Raw genomic sequence first — 14,350 nt, 5'->3', positions numbered from 1 at the left:
GCTAGATTTGTTGTTTACGTGTAAGCTATAGTGTGTGGCTGTTGCTTGGTGCCATTGACACCAAGTCACAATCATACTGGACAGAGTAGAATTACCCTATAGCTTCCTCGGGCTATAATCCTACTATCTTTACAGGAGCAGATTTCCAGATTTTTTTTCTCTCATAGAGCCTGTGATAGTTTGGTTTTTTGTGCCAACATGGCTCCCATAGGAACCATGTGGGCAGAGTTTAGCCTATCACTCAAGTCACAGCAATTGGAGGGCAACTGAGATCAATGACTCGCTGAAGGAGGGCCACTCTCTCTCTGTGCATTCACCTTCTTGTGACAGCTATGCAGAGACTGCACCAGCCCTGGAGATGCTTCTGCCTTCACTGGAGCCACAAGACTTGGTACCACTGGCCTGTGATCTTGCATTTTTGCATAACTGCATGTGCTGTATGAGTCTGAAGAGGGATTTATAGACTAGTGTCAGATTTGTGGGTGAGACAGTTAAGGTTTATTGTGCCAACCTAGCCATGTGGGATTAATTGAAGGGCAGAGATAAATGTCTCAGCGAGCCTCGTCTTTCTAGTTCTCACGACTCTTGTTTTCTGATGGTCGCACCAGGGTGCAGCTGCCTAAGGCAGTTCCCTGCTTCAGCTGGCGAGGCTCACTTCCTGCAAGACATCCCTGGGGAGAAGCCACATGGACCTACCCCGATGCAGCCCTGGGTGCTGGAGCAGCCGTGTGGAGACCCTTGCCAGCGCTGAGATGCTTACATGCTCACTGATTCAGCTTTCTTCCTACAGTTGGTGTCATTGTGTGTGTTCTGTGAGATGGAGGAGGACGTTGTGGATTGGTGTCAGATATATGAGCTAATGTTGGACTTATGGGCTTGGACAGCACTGGGTTGGGATGCTTTCCTTTATATAAAACTCATATGTATATATATATATATATATATATATATATATATATATATATATATATATATGGACTTATGGGCTTGGACAGCACTGGGTTGGGATGCTTTCCTTTATATAAAACTCATATGTATGTATATATATATATATATATATATATATATATATATATATGAGTTTCTGTGGATTTATTTACCTAGTTTACCCAGACTAGCACAATGAGCTAATAACAGACTTGTGGACTTGATCTGGACTGGGCTGGGATGTTTCCTTAATATACAATTACTCTTTGATATAAAGGTCTTTCTTCTTTTTTAAAAATTTTTTGTAAAGGTCTTTCTTACACACATGAGTGACTCTTGGCTTTTTCTCTAGTCATCCTGGTTTAACACAGAGCCATAATGGTTTTGAACCACCGACTTTTTAGTTCACAGCTGAGTTCTTTTCCTTATTCAGGTCTATGGAAGGAATCTAACCCTATTTATTCTTTATTCCCTTTGACAATTTAGGTTCCTACTTAAAAATAAAGTTTCTATATTTTGATTCAAAAGCAATATTTGAGACACCAAAATTAAATTAAATCACCAGGCAACTATAAAGTGTTAGTGAAATACAAAGGAAAGCATCAAATGGTAGAACCACTCTGGATAAATGGGTATTGAATGAAAGGGGAGCAGAGAGAAATACAAAATGCTGAACTATATCAGACTTAAAAACCATTTATTTTTCCCTAAAGGTGTGTATAATAGAAGAGATTTCTGAAACATCTTTAGCGACATCTTCTTACTTTGTAAATTGTATTCCTCTGGTTCTCCATTCAATCCATCTTGCACTTGCTGGTCTATGCCAAGAAATTTGAAAGATATCTGCTGTCAGAGGTCAAAGTATTAGGCTACAGAAATTTATGGAATACCCATTGAAATGTTTCAACAAGCTGATGAAGCACTGGTATTAGAAGAGAGCGTGACCCTGTAACTGTTCGTGTCTTTATGGTACTTCCTGGCATCTGGCAGAAGGAGTGATATTCTCACAAAGGCATTTGACACGGATATTACAGAAATTTGTAGAATGTTCAAAACAAGTACCCATCATTATTTCCAATCCTCATCAATATCGCCTTTTCCTGGACATATATGGAGATCTTATTTCCTTTTCCTTTCTAAAACAGTCTGAGTGGACTAGAGAAACATATCCATAGACGCTCATATTTGTATAAGAAAGAGATTTATATAAAAAAGCAATAATATATTAAGAAAACATCCCAGCCCAGTCCAGATCAACTCCATAAGTCTGATATTAGCCCATATGCTCAATACTAGTGCCTAAGTTCCTCTTTAGACTCACGCAGCTATGCAATGATGCTGAATTCAGGAAGGTCACAGGCCAGTGAGTGGGAAAGTCTTTTAGATCCAGTGGTGGGGTGGAAGCATCTCAGTGCTCGTGTGGGTCTCCACGTGGCTCCTCTGGCTCCACTAGCGTGTCTCCATGTGACGTGTCAACAATGTCTTGCAGGGAGAGAGTGTGTCCCGCTTCAAGAGAGGAAGACAGGAGTTCCCAGAATCCTCAGGAGAAGGCCATGCCCACACAGAGGCCTCATTGGCTCTGACCTGATTGACAGGCTAGACTCCACCCCTTCTCTCAAGTTGACAGTAGATTATGTAACTGCCACAACAGGCATGGCTGGGAGATTTGCCATGGCCATTGGCATGGGAGAGGAAGAAGGTGAATGCCACTGCACAGTCAGAAAACACACGGTGAAATGATGGTGTCTTAGGATGGTGCCACCTCCATCAGCTTGGATCTTGAGGTGATCATGATGAGTGAAGAAGGATAAGAAAGGGTAAGGTGATGGGACCCACAATGCACATATTGAGACATTAATGTGGGAGAAGCAGGAGCTGGGCTGAACAGGAGTGACTAGCTAGGGGCGATGCTGGCCTACCTACCTCTATTGTCTATAAAATGCTTGAGAGGCACAACTGTAACCCCAGGGGTCTGCATGACAAGCCTGCCGGGACTGGCCCTTGATTCACCCTCTTGTAGAAATCTGCAGCTGTGAATTGAAGAATGGGTTAATACTCTGCTTGCTGACCTCAAGGAGGGTGTCAAGCTGGATGGCCCAGACGGAAACAGTAGATTTATAAATTCCCTTAATTCAGGTGCATGTATATGTGCATTTGTGTGTGTATAGGTTTATGTCTGTGCATAGTTAGCAAGTTGGTTTATCATATTTTCCAAAGGTTGAAGAGTAACAGTAAATGCCTCATATAAAACACATACAGAAATACAAAAATATATCATTTTATGCTGTTTGTTCATAAATTCAATGATATAAAGGAGAACGAGGAAACAGCACATTTCTATAAGATCCGACTGAAGTCTATGGGCCTACTGTCTATATCATATCTTGCAGATCTAAGATCCATTATGTGTTAGTCCGGGTTGACTAGAGAAACAAATTCATAGATAGTCATATGTATATAAGAAAGAACTTTATATAAAAGAGCAATTGTATATTCAGAAAACATCCCAGCCCAGTCCAGATCAAGTCCATAAGTCCGATATCAGCCTATATGTCTGATATTAGTCCATAAATTCCTCTTTAGACTCACGCAGCACATGCAATGGTGACAAATGCAGGAACATCACAGGCCAGCGGGTGCAAAGTCTTGTGGATCCAGTGGCAGTGAAAGCATCTCAATGCTGGTGCGGGTCTCCACAAGTCTCCTCCAGTTCTCTGAGTGTCTTTGGAGGAGACTTGTGAAAAGGGGAGGCAGAGAAAATAGGTCTGGCCTGCAGTGAGCTATTTCTCTCCATTATACCTCCAAATGAAGTCATGAAGCTGCGACCTGGTTGACAGGCTAGACTCCACCCCTTTGCTCAAGTTGAAAGGAGATTATGTAACTGCCACACATTGGTTCAAACGCATCATATATCTATATGTATATATACTGATAAGTATATATAGAAGTACCACACACAAACATCTAATCCGCTCTTTTTACTTCATGTTTAATCCACCTTTTCAAAGTGGATACTTCACACTTTACATACTACATACAACTTTTTCTCTGGTATCATTTAAAATACATCTACATATGGACGTACATAGTGATCAAACTAATGGATCTCAGATATGCAAGATGTTGTATACATGCTAAGATGTTGTATACACACTAAGATGTTGTATACACGCTAAGTCCGGGAGTTTTTAGAAATGTGTTGTTGCATCATTTCTCCACGATTCTTTGTTCCAAAGTTAACCATTCTTGTCCAAAGAAGATACTAGGCATCAGGTAACCCATAAAAAACTCAAGCCATCCTACCTGCCAGGCTGAATCCGCAGAGAAGGAGCAGCCCCAGGGCCGAGGTCCACATCATAGCCGAATTACCACGGGCAGGTTGGGCCAAGAGCTGGAAACGTCACCAGTCAAGGGTCAGCTTGCTTCTGGTCACGCTCATGAACTCTATTTCTGGTTACATTAAGCAGCTTCTGGGACTTAGGAGCGGGAAAGGGTTATTGGTTCATTTGGTGTTTTTGATTTGTTCTTTACTTGTGATTTGAGTGAAAGTCTACAGAACAAATTGAAACATATCATATACATTTTGTTTGGTGGCGTCATTCTTGTCTTCTGAGAGTCATCCCTGAGAACATGCTGCTCTTTTGATTTCATGTGGCTGACTTTTCTCAGGAGGGCATCCCTTCCTAATGTTCATGCTATGACCAATTACAATGACCTTTCCTTTCATTCATAAACCACTCCACTCTTTGACTGCCGTCAGATGGATCTCAACTCCCAGGGACCCGATAGGGCAGGGTAGAACTGGCCCTGTGGGTTTCCAATATTCAATTCAAACTTCTGACCTTGCAGTCAACATCTCAGTGCATAACCCGCTACACCCACAGGGTCCTGCACTCCACTCTGCTGCAGAAAAGCACACCATTCGCCAAGAGGGTGATCCAGAAAAAAAGTCCAGTGTATTCTCTGGCCTCCACCGGGGTTCTGGAGCTAGCCAACCAAATGGCACAGTATCATGCTGTTATGTGTCTTGTCTTTGGCCGCTCAGTTCTCTCTGCCTAGAATGCCCTGTCCCACCTTTTCCTGGTAAATTAACTCATCCTTCCAGATGCATACCGAGCTTGCCCTTCTCTGAGAGGATAACGTCAACCAGTCAGTCCCTTCTTTGGGGCTGCCACAACTACACATCAGCTGTGCTCCCACTGCTGTCTCTGCCATCCGCGATGGCATCTCGCCACATACAGGGACGCCCTTCAAAGTGGCGCCTCTCGTCGATCTCTTGGAAGTCTGAGTTCTTAAGACATTTCCTGGCACATGGTTGTCAATTCGGACACAACAACCCCATAGGACAGAATGAATGACTCCATGGTGTATCACTTGGAAAACTTATCTGCCAGTAGCCATGGATTGCAGAGCCAAGTATAAACATGCTGTGCTTGAAAGAAACCCTTGCATGTATGAACTGTAACCCTCCTAGCAAGAGACCATGAAACCAAACTGACTGCCCTGGATCAATGCTGACCCACAGTGACCCCAGGGTAGAACTGTCCTGTATGTTTCCAGGACACTAACTAGTCATGGGAATATAAAGCCTCATCTTTCTGCTGAGAAGCAGCTGGTGGTTTCCAACTGCCAACCTTTCTGCTAGCAGCCCAATGTGTAACCACTACACCACCAGGGCTCCTGAAGCAATACTTTTTTAAAAATTACCTTTGTATAGAATTGTTTTTTTTTATAGGCTTGATAAAGAAGGAAGCATTACATCCTAGGACCAGCATTCTGGGCACCATGCTAAAGCTGGTGGAGGGGGAATTAAGCAGAAAGATGCCCAGCCTCCCTTGGTCACTCAGAATTTCTCACAGACCAGCAGCTGTGGATTGTCGTGTTACTTTTATTCGTCTGTGCTGATTCTCTTCTTAACATACATAGACTTGTAACCTACAGTGAGAATAACAGTAATAGTAATATAATTATGTCATGAGTTGGACTGCAATCCACAAGGTTTTCAATTCGAAACCACTAGCAGCTCCGAGAGAGAAAGAAAGGGCTTTCTACTCCCGCACAGTGTTACAGTCTCGGAAACTCAGAAGGGCAGTTCTACCGAGTCCCAGAGGGTGGCGCTATGAGTCAGCATCAACTTCATGCCGGTGAGCTGTTGGTTTTGTGGGGAGACTGTTTTCAAAGCATTTTCACATATTACCTCATTTGATACTTGTCACTTTTGGGGCAGTTATTTTAGGTCGAATTATAGGAAATTGCTACTCTCGTAAGTAAAAATAGTTATTTTCTGCCTAATAAACTAATAGGATCCTTCTCTCCTTTTTGGATGAGAAAAGCAAGAATCTTGCCCAAGATGAAGTGAAGAGTTGTCAGATCATTACAGTCTATTTCAAAGTCCATAAATCCGTTTGGGTGTGGCCTGCTTCCATACACAGAACATTCTGAAACGGCCAGCGGCAAGACTGGCACAAACAGCAACTGAGCAGGAGTAACCTGTTGTAAGCGACTCAATTCCAACCCTTAACATTCCTGCAGGATCCAGTAGAACTGCCCCTTAGGGATCCAAGGCTGTAAAATTTTTTTTTATAAATCATTTTATTGGGGCTCATACAACTCTTATCACAATCCATACATACATCAACTGAGTAAAAGCACCCTTATACATTCGTTGCCCTCATCATTCTCAAAATTCGCCTTCCACTTGGGTTCCTGGAATCAGCTCATTTTCCTTTTGTCCCTCCCCCTTCCTCCCCTCTCCCCCCTCCCTCACGAACTCTTAATAACTTATAAATTATTACTCTATCCTATCTTACACTGGACTGCATCTCCCCTCACCCACTTTCCTGTTGCCCATCCCAGAGGAGGTTACATGTAGATCCCCCGAGATGGTTCCCCGTTTCTACACCCCCTTCCCTCCCGGTGTCGCCACTCTCACCGCTGGTGTTGAGGGGTTCATCCGTCCTAGATTCCCTGTGTTTCCAGATCCCTACTGCACCGCTGTGCATCCTCTGGTCTAACCAGGATCCTCAAGGTAGAATTGGGATCATGATAATTGGCGGGGAGGAAGCTTCCAGTGTAGCAACAATGAAACTCAAGGCTGTAATCTTTACAAAAGCAGACGGTCTCAGCTTTCCCTTAGGAAGCAGCCCTAAGGGAACTGCCAACCACCTGGTTTACAGCCAAGCATTTAACCACTACATCGCCAGAGCCTCTTCCTGAGAGCTAGATATGAAAATTAACACTCGAGAGACAACACTAGCCAGCACACACTTTGGTGCCTTAACTGTTAGATGTGCTTCAGGGTCGGATTGACCTGCTGATTCCAAATATGCTACCAGTTTTCCCTCACCAGCTCTAATTTTTGAGATACATAAAATATGCTGTAAACCTCTCCACTCTGCTGGCACATCAAAAGTTAGCTATTTCAATGTAGTGTTCGCGAGGGTGAGCTGGAGGAAGTATATACGGACTTTACTTAAAGCAGTCTGTGTTGTACTAAATCTTTAGGGCAGGTTTTAATTCACATAGTGTCCTTGGATCCAAAGATCTATTTGAACAGCACAAATCACATAAACTTGGAATTTTACCCCAGTATCACTTCACCTTGATCAGGAACTGAATAGCAGGCAGTTCCAAGTTGTTATCTTTAAAGGGGGCCAGAAATAAGTTATTGTACAATAAATTAGAAACCCTGATGGCATGGTGGAATATGTGTTTGACTACTAACCACAAGGTCAGCTGTTCGAGCCCACCAATGCTCTGCAAGAGAAAGATGATCCATTCTGCTCCCATAAAGATCGGCAGCCTAAAAAACACACAGGAGAAGTTCTCTCTATCCTATAGGGTTAGTATGTCATAATCAACTGGCTAGTAGTGAGTTTGGTACAATAAATACAGATTAAAATGTTCTGAAGCCCAAAATGGGTCTGTCAGGATGCAAAGTCCTTGATTAAAATTTAAATGTTCCAGACTGCCTTTAAAATGGCACAACTTTTCCACCTGTGCACAAACTCTTAAAAGTTAAAATTTTTTCTAAAGAAGCTTACAGTCAACCTCATCTCTGAAACATTTAACATGATTGCCCATTGACTTCTCTATATTAAAATGTGTTCTGAAATATTTACTGCATATTTTGCAGTAAAGATTAAAGAAAAAATTAGATCTTCAAAATATATTTTTTAATTGCTATGAAGTCTAATTTTTTTGGATCTCTACATTGACCTAAGGAGCCCTGGTGGCGTGGTGATTACTCCTTGAGTTTTGATTGGCAGGCTCAGTCGTTCCAACCATCAGCCCACTACAAAGGAGTAAAGAGTCTTGAAGGTTCACAAGGGCAGCTCTACCTGTCCTGCAGGCCCGCTGTGAGTGGCGGTGAGTTCATTCCGTTTTCCATTTTGGAAATTAGCCTCACGTCTTCCAGAGATGTGCCTTTTCAATTTCCCTTTTTATTTTCCACTTCTCTCAAGCTGAGCACTCGCTTTGCAGTCTCCAACTTGTAGTCTCCATATATATTGCCCAGCTTCCCCTACCAAAAAGAAAAATCTACTGCCAACGAACCAATTCTAACTCATAGTGACCCCACAAGAGAGGACATGCCCCTTTGGTTTCCAGATCTGTAACTTTATTAAAGACCAGAATGATGGGTGGGTTGAACCACTGACCTTGTGATTGGCAGCTCAATGTGTAACCAACTAGCCACCATGGGTCTATGTACAGGTTCCCTTGGAAGTCTTTTAATACCTAATTATTTTTCAAATATGTCTTACCACTTTTATCTTATCCCATAATTTGTGGGTCTGAATTCTTTTCATATTTAAAAATAGGAAGACAATTAAATAGTATAACAGAAAAGATAGCGGAACAACATATCTGAGAAACTGGAACTAATTCCGGCTATCTTATGCAATTTTCTGAATCAGAAAATAACCCCAGGAACAGGTCGAAATACCAAGACACCAAGAAAAATATTTTGGGGGTTGAGCTGTGCATCAACCCAAATATTATGTAGTTTTAAAGTGGCATGGCCAAGATTTCAATCCTAGATTCTCTCCTATAAAATCCAACAGGAATGATTAGTAATCTACTCTCCTCCTCAGCCTTCCTGCCATGAATCACCAAGACACACAGGTTTTCTTTCTTAGTTTCCCAAGTCTAATGAGCTCTAGCCTAGATTTCCCTGAATGATAAATCTACTATGTTCAGATATTTGATCCAGCCCTTGGGCCCCATATATATGTGACTACCAATCCTATATCCAGTTGCTATGAGTCTGAGTCAACTGGGAAATGGAGTTTGGTTTGGGGACTACCAACAATAGAGTTCCTCTAAATGTTAACTCCCAACCTAACCAAGGAATAATTTCAGTGCCAATGTCTGCCTCAGACCTTCCCTGAAGGAACAGAATCCCTAATGTAGTAGAAAAAGAGGCTGAATTTGTCACCTTTTCAGTTATTAGACCCTTCTAAATGAATGTCACACTCACCTCCATGGAGGTCCCGCTGATTCAAAAGACTGTCCTCCTCACGACACGAGTCAGGCCAGGAGGGTGAGCTGGACCACATCAAGAGATGTGAATATTTCCTTTCTGGTCACCCCAGGGTTTTTCTTGTGCTTTTAAGCCCAGCCCACAGCAAGGTGGCACTTACTGATTAATAGGAGGAAGGGGAATGCATTACTGTGGCTTTAAAGAAACTCCAAATCATCCGATTCTGTTAGACCACTCAACTCTACCGGAATCTAAGAAATAAAGGGAATGACTAAATTTTGAGCTGGAATTTTCTATTGAGAACGTCCTTACAAATTGGGTAATGGGTAAATATTGAAAGTGCCTCTAGTCTGAAAAGAGGGATGTGCCATTGTGTAACTTTCCTCTGAAGTAGGAATTGAAGGAAAGGCAGCTAACTCTAAAAAGAAATTTTACTTATATCCAAAAAAAAGCACAGTGAATGAAGAATAAAAGGCTTAGGTGAATCATTAATAATAATAATAACATATGGGACTCTTATTTTATGTCAGGTACAGTGCCAGGCAGTTTAAATTACTTATCTCAATTAATCTTCACAAAATCCTATAACATGGGTAACATTTTCCTCCACTTACAGATGAGAAAACTGAGGCCCAGCAGTGGAGAAACTTGCCCAAAGAGATGGATCCAGGAGTTGGATCAAGGCAGACTGACCAGTGTCATGAAATCAAAGTTTTAACTGAATGGACCCTACAATTTCTGAAAATACTCTATGATCTTATCTTTTCCAACATTTTACAACTGGTTGACAAAATCATAAATAAATAAGCAGTGGAGGGACGATATTATGATACAAAATGAAAGAAATCCAATCTAGGCTTCAAAGCAAGGTAAGCTTTCCAGCCTTGTGTTGTTTTTATGCTAAACCATTCCTGATCTTCCGCAAGCTTTGGTCAACCAGCCAGGAGAATTTAGCAGGGAAAAAAGGAGAGAGAAAATGGGTAGTTCTTCTACCTAGTAGATTATGAGTATTAAAAATCCCATTATAGGGAATGATGTGGGATAGCTAAACTTCAACATGTGCTGATCAGAGGCGTGCAATGCAAGGAGTGGCATTCCTCTGTTTGACCAATCTTTAACCAACACCTTGTGATGGCTAAGTTTGTGTGTCACCTTGACTAGCCCTTGTGTTTCAGAACTCCAGCAGTTATGATGTAGTGTGGCAGTTATATAACGATATAGTTGAGCAGTTGTGAGATGTAGTCATCTTCCATTATGAGATCCTACCCTGTAATCATCTTCATGATGAGGTCTGCTATGAGCAGCCAATCAACTAAAAAGGAGCGCCCGCAGGGATGTGGCCTGTATCCAATGTGTCTGAAAAGCTCTCTGGCTTTTTTGTTCGCTCTGGAAATCTTGAAATCAGATGATGAAACAATATGTGTGTGTATACAATACATACATACATACACATATAAACTTTACTGGGTTTGCTTCTTTAGAGAATACAGCCTAATATACATCAATTATATGGACAGCACCCGACTAAAGGTTTTGCATATGAATTATCATTCTGGTTACTACATGGCTGGCTGAACAGATACATTTATCTTCATTCCTCAGGAAACAGCACTATGTAAGAAAGACTTTTTAAAATGGGATTAAAGAGAACTGCAAATATGATATGTCAACAAACTTTTGGAAATGGAAAGTGGATCACAGGATGACTGAAGTGATAAAGACAGGAAAGTTGAACCTTCAAAATATTCACAAAAGAGATACCAACAAGAAGCAAGCATAAAAGTACAATGCACTCCCACAAAGTCTCAAGACTTTGAGACATCAAGTAGCGACTTCTGGAAAATGAAAACATGAAGATTGATTGAAAATCTAAGGAGAGACAATGCCCACCCTCACCTCGACCGCAGCCCCTTCCAAGCCCACAAGGTTAGGTTGACTAAACTCTTCCATTCCAACATTGGAATGGGGGGGGGTGAGGGGTGGGGGTGGGAATTGTGGAAATGAGCATGACACAGAGCGGAATAAAAAGAAATTAAAATCCTATAAATTAAATCCTCAGAGAAAAAGAAGTAAAGTACTGTGCCCATAAAATATGAAGATGCTTTGAAAAAAGAATAATCAAAGAACAGTAAATAATTGTATGAGAGCTGAAATATAAAGGCCAGCAAATAAAATTGAGGAAGACTGGTGGGTGGGGTGGGGGTGGGAGGATAAAGAGATGAAGAATAATCAATATCTATCAATCAGCAGTTCAAAAAAAAAGGAGGATACATAAATGGAGGGGAAGCAATTATGAGAAAAATCGTATCAAAACATTTCCCCAACTGAAGAACTAATGCTTTGAGATTGAAAGATCCCACTATTACCATACTAAGTGAAAATAAATCCACACAGGGTACAAAATTGTGGAATATCGGAATACAAGAATAAAGAGGAAAATCTTCAATTCAGTGAGTGGCAGGGTGAAATCACATTAAAAAGACCAATTATGAGAATGGTCTTGGATTTCTCAATGACAAAACCAGAAATTACAGGCAATGAAACAATGCCTTTATAACTCTAATGGAAAATAGTTTCTCTCACCTAAGATTTTCTATGTAACCAATTAATTAACTTGGTGATGAGAGTAAAATAAGAATCATTTTCAGGTATGCAAAGTCTCAAAAAATGTATCTCCAAGCACCCATCTTCCAAGATGATATTGTGAAATATACATTACCAAAATTTTTTTTAAATATGAACTTAAAGGATAAAATAGGTTTCTGAAAACAGAAGATTTCAAATAAGAGGGAAGAAAGTCCAAGAATGATGACCGAGAGAAATCCCAAGTACATAGTCGACCTTATGATAATCTGACTCAACTGATCCATACCAGTCCATTTCATATCACTAAGCTTGTATTTATTTATTCAAAGAAAATTCAAGAATGGTTGCAGCAGGTCATTGACAGAAGGTTGTCAAAAATTTATGTCTGATTCAGAAGAGGTCATATAAAAGGAACATCATTGCTAATGTCAGATGAATCTTGGCTGGAAGCAGAGAATACCAGAAAAAAGTTTGCTTCTGCTTTATTGACAATGCAAAGAGGGTAGAGACTATGTGTATTATTACAAACTATGGATCACATTGAGAAGAATGGGAATTCTGGAACACTTCATTGTGCTCATGTGGAGTCTGTTCATAGGCCAAGAGACAGTCAGTGAACAGAACAAGAGGAGTCTGTCTGGTTACAAATCTGGAGAGGTTGAGTCCTTGCACCATACTTGCTCAATTTGTATGCTGAGCAAATAATCAGAGAAACTAGATTATATTAAGACTGTGGGTCCTTTCCGCGCTACCCAGAGCAGGGTCCATACGGTGTTGTCCTGGTTCCCGTCGTAACTTAAAGGGAAACTTTTAACAATGCCCGGAGCCCTTGACGTCCTGCAGATGAAGGAGGAGGATGTCCTCAAGTTCCTGGCTGCAGGAACCCATTTAGGTGGCACCAACCTTGACTTCCAGATGGAACAGTACATCTACAAAAGGAAAAGTGACGGCATCTACATCATAAACCTGAAGAGGACCTGGGAGAAGCTTCTGCTGGCTGCTCGCGCCATCGTTGCCACTGAAAACCCTGCCGACGTCAGCGTCCTATCTTCCAGGAATACCGGCCAGCGCGCCGTGCTGAAGTTTGCCGCCGCCACTGGAGCTACTCCAATCGCCGGGCGCTTCACTCCAGGAACCTTCACTAACCAGATCCAGGCAGCCTTCCGGGAGCCACGGCTCCTAGTGGTGACTGACCCCAGGGCTGACCACCAGCCCCTCACTGAGGCCTCTTACGTTAACTTGCCCACCATTGCTCTGTGTAACACAGATTCTCCTCTGCGCTACGTGGACACTGCCATCCCGTGTAACAACAAGGGCGCTCACTCGGTGGGCCTGATGTGGTGGATGCTGGCCCGGGAAGTTCTGCGCATGCGGGGCACCATCTCCCGCGAGCACCCGTGGGAGGTCATGCCTGACCTCTACTTCTACAGAGACCCAGAGGAGATTGAAAAGGAAGAGCAGGCGGCTGCTGAAAAGGCTGTGACCAAGGAGGAGTTTCAGGGCGAATGGACTGCGCCTGCTCCCGAGTTCACTGCGGCTCAGCCCGAGGTGACCGACTGGTCTGAGGGCGTGCAGGTGCCCTCCGTGCCCATCCAGCAGTTCCCCGCTGAAGACTGGAGCGCTCAGCCCGCAACTGAAGACTGGTCCGCAGCTCCCACCGCTCAGGCCACCGAGTGGGTAGGAACAACCACTGAGTGGTCCTAAACTGTTCTTCCATGGAAATTAGGTTGATGGGAAATAAAGACAAGTTTCTACAAAAAAAAAAAAAAAGAGAGACTGTGGATACTTACCTGGCAGGGGAGATACCATGCTCACCAAGGTGGTTTTCCCAGGGAGAGGCTCACCCATTGCACTCCGCCGCTCCGGATGTGCTGACCCCTGCGATTTCCCCAAATGTGGGAAGCGTGGCTGCATAATTTGTGGTAGTGGGGGACTGCGTTCATGCTTTCTCCTAATAAATAAGAAGGGGATGGGGGAAAGAATGCGGAATCGGGCTTGGAGGAAAGTTTATTAACAACTTACACATGCATCTTGCTGCTGAAAGGGAGGAGAACTTGATGAAATCAAAAACCTACAGCCTTCGTGTGGATGGCAACTCATTGTAAAGAAAACACAAATTATCACAAGTGGACCAGTAGAAGATGTCATGATAAACAGAGAAAAATTTGAAGTTGTCTAGGGTTTCATTTCACTTGGATCCACAGTTAATACATATCTAAGCAGCAATCAAGAAATAAAGACTTATGACCTTGGGCAATTCAGCTGCCCAAGACCTCTTCAAAGTGCTGAAAAGCAAGACCTCTTTACAGTGTTGAGAACTAAGTTGTGCCTGACCCAAGCCATGGTATTTTCAAT

General features: G+C 42.4%; 1 protein-coding gene, 1 non-coding gene and 1 pseudogene across 2 annotated transcripts in view; 2 read left to right on the top strand and 1 right to left on the bottom strand.

The window, feature by feature from the left end:
- Window positions 1-4,285, bottom strand: part of IL31RA (interleukin 31 receptor A) — a 57,584-nt gene extending 53,299 nt beyond the window's left edge. The window contains exon 1 of the mRNA XM_075543022.1: window positions 4,231-4,285. Coding sequence (XP_075399137.1) covers window positions 4,231-4,285 — 55 coding nt within the window. The remainder of the gene's footprint in view (window positions 1-4,230) is intronic.
- Window positions 4,286-12,796: 8,511 nt separating this feature from the next.
- Window positions 12,797-13,765, top strand: LOC142438988 (small ribosomal subunit protein uS2 pseudogene; annotated as a pseudogene).
- Window positions 13,766-13,777: 12 nt separating this feature from the next.
- LOC142441727 (U1 spliceosomal RNA) lies at window positions 13,778-13,949 on the top strand. Its single transcript, XR_012783078.1, has one exon. It is a non-coding gene; the product is annotated as a U1 spliceosomal RNA (small nuclear RNA).
- The last annotated feature ends 401 nt before the right edge of the window (window positions 13,950-14,350 follow it).

Source organism: Tenrec ecaudatus, chromosome 2 (genome assembly GCF_050624435.1).
Source record: "Tenrec ecaudatus isolate mTenEca1 chromosome 2, mTenEca1.hap1, whole genome shotgun sequence".
NCBI lineage: Eukaryota > Metazoa > Chordata > Mammalia > Afrosoricida > Tenrecidae > Tenrec > Tenrec ecaudatus.
This window is presented reverse-complemented; position numbering and strand designations above follow the sequence as displayed.